Source organism: Sturnira hondurensis, unplaced genomic scaffold (assembly GCF_014824575.4).
Source record: "Sturnira hondurensis isolate 20B ecotype Veracruz unplaced genomic scaffold, ASM1482457v3 Scaffold0006505, whole genome shotgun sequence".
Taxonomy (NCBI): domain Eukaryota; kingdom Metazoa; phylum Chordata; class Mammalia; order Chiroptera; family Phyllostomidae; genus Sturnira; species Sturnira hondurensis.
The window spans coordinates 8,344,043-8,345,491 of record NW_028079136.1 but is presented as its reverse complement, the minus strand read 5'-3'; the positions used below and the strand labels follow the sequence as shown (position 1 = coordinate 8,345,491).

Below are 1,449 nucleotides of genomic sequence, written 5' to 3'. Positions count from 1 at the left end.
CTAGAGAGAAAAGCAGCACAAAGTCTTACAAGGACTGTCTCTTCAAAGCCAAGCGTCAGGCTCAAAGAGGCTTCTCAGGCAGCAGCCGCCCCATCCCAACAAATCCAGTCAAGAAATCTCTCAGGAAAAACAATCTCTCTCAGGTGACTAACAGCTCTACAGTTTCACTGGAGTAAATTCCTAGTGGTCTGGCTGACCGTCCCAGTGCTCTTTGAAACACAAACCCATTCACATGAAAATCCCCTTCCTGAGTTCAGGGTGCTTGGGCCAGAGTGTACGTCTCACACCTCTAGCTTCTGTAGCACTGATGAAGATTAAGCAAACAACATAGCCCTGGGGCAGGGGGGGGGAGTACCCACCAGATGGAAAGAATATATAGCTCAAGGCTAATGTTTATAACTTTTTAAAGATTTTATTTATTTACTTATAGACAGAGGTGAAGGGCAGGAGAAAAAGAGGGAGAACATCAATGTGTGGTTGCCTCTCTCATACCCCCTACTGGGCACCTGGCCCACAACCCAGGCATGTGCCCTGACTGGGAATCGAACCAGCAACCCCTTAGTTCACAGGCTGGAGCTCAATCCACTGAGCCACACCAGCCAGGGCTAATGTTTATAATTTCTATTTGTAACCATTTCCAAATCTTCCCAGAAGTTGGGGAGAGGGGGGAAGCACAGGAGGGATGGGCATAGGGAACGCTGGGCTCTTTGAAAAGAAGCCTCCTACTAAACTAATTTTAAAAACTGAAATGGCTTCCAAGCGTCAGAAACAGAGAGCACTTTAGCAAGACATGCCTGAGATCCCAGAGGACAAGCACTGCATTTCACAACACAGAATTCCTGTTGTTGGCTTCTTCATCTTCACAAAATGGAACAAAAGAAAACAACAACCTGGTAAACAAAGTGAGTAATGCTGGTACTGAATTCCAGTTACGATGAGAGAAGAGAAAATGTTGCCAAATTAAAGAATGAAATAATAAATCTGTGTCAGCCGAGCCGAGCATGGGCGGCAGATGGGCCGCAGCGAGCGCGCACGGCAGTGTTGGCAGCCCCGGCGCGCTCCCTCCCAGTGTGGGAAGCTGGATTCAACGCCCATGTGCACATTATGATAATCGGCAAATCCAGCCCCAGTGTAAACCACTTTCTGCCTACAAATTCTGAAAAGCAGATCTTTTTGGTGCAGTGTAGAGTATGAGGAGACATTTTTAACAACATTTACTGTTTTTTTCTAATTATAAAAGTCATAGAGACTCATAGGAAATTTGAAAAACAGAGGTTTTAGAAAGAAAATACCAATCACCTAGAATTCCACCACTGATAATAATTTGTTGTGTCACTTCTGACCTTTTATTCTATATAAGCATATTTCTTAATAAAGAAGGACCATATTGTATATAAAATGTTATATCAAATTTTTTCAGCATTATATCATGAGCATTTCTCCATGTCA

The 1,449-nt window shown here is 43.8% G+C and overlaps 1 protein-coding gene across 7 annotated transcripts in view; it reads right to left on the bottom strand.

The window, feature by feature from the left end:
- RIC3 (RIC3 acetylcholine receptor chaperone) overlaps positions 1 to 1,449 on the bottom strand; it is a 52,746-nt gene that overhangs the window by 4,672 nt on the left and 46,625 nt on the right. The window contains exon 6 of one of the 7 annotated variants that reach the window (XM_037050153.1): positions 586 to 890. The exons of the other annotated variants lie outside the window; for them this stretch is intronic. Within the exon in view, the coding sequence (XP_036906048.1) occupies positions 781 to 890 (110 nt within the window). The 3' untranslated portion in view covers positions 586 to 780. Of the gene's footprint in view, positions 1 to 585; positions 891 to 1,449 lie in introns of those variants that run through there. 7 annotated transcript variants of the gene reach the window in all.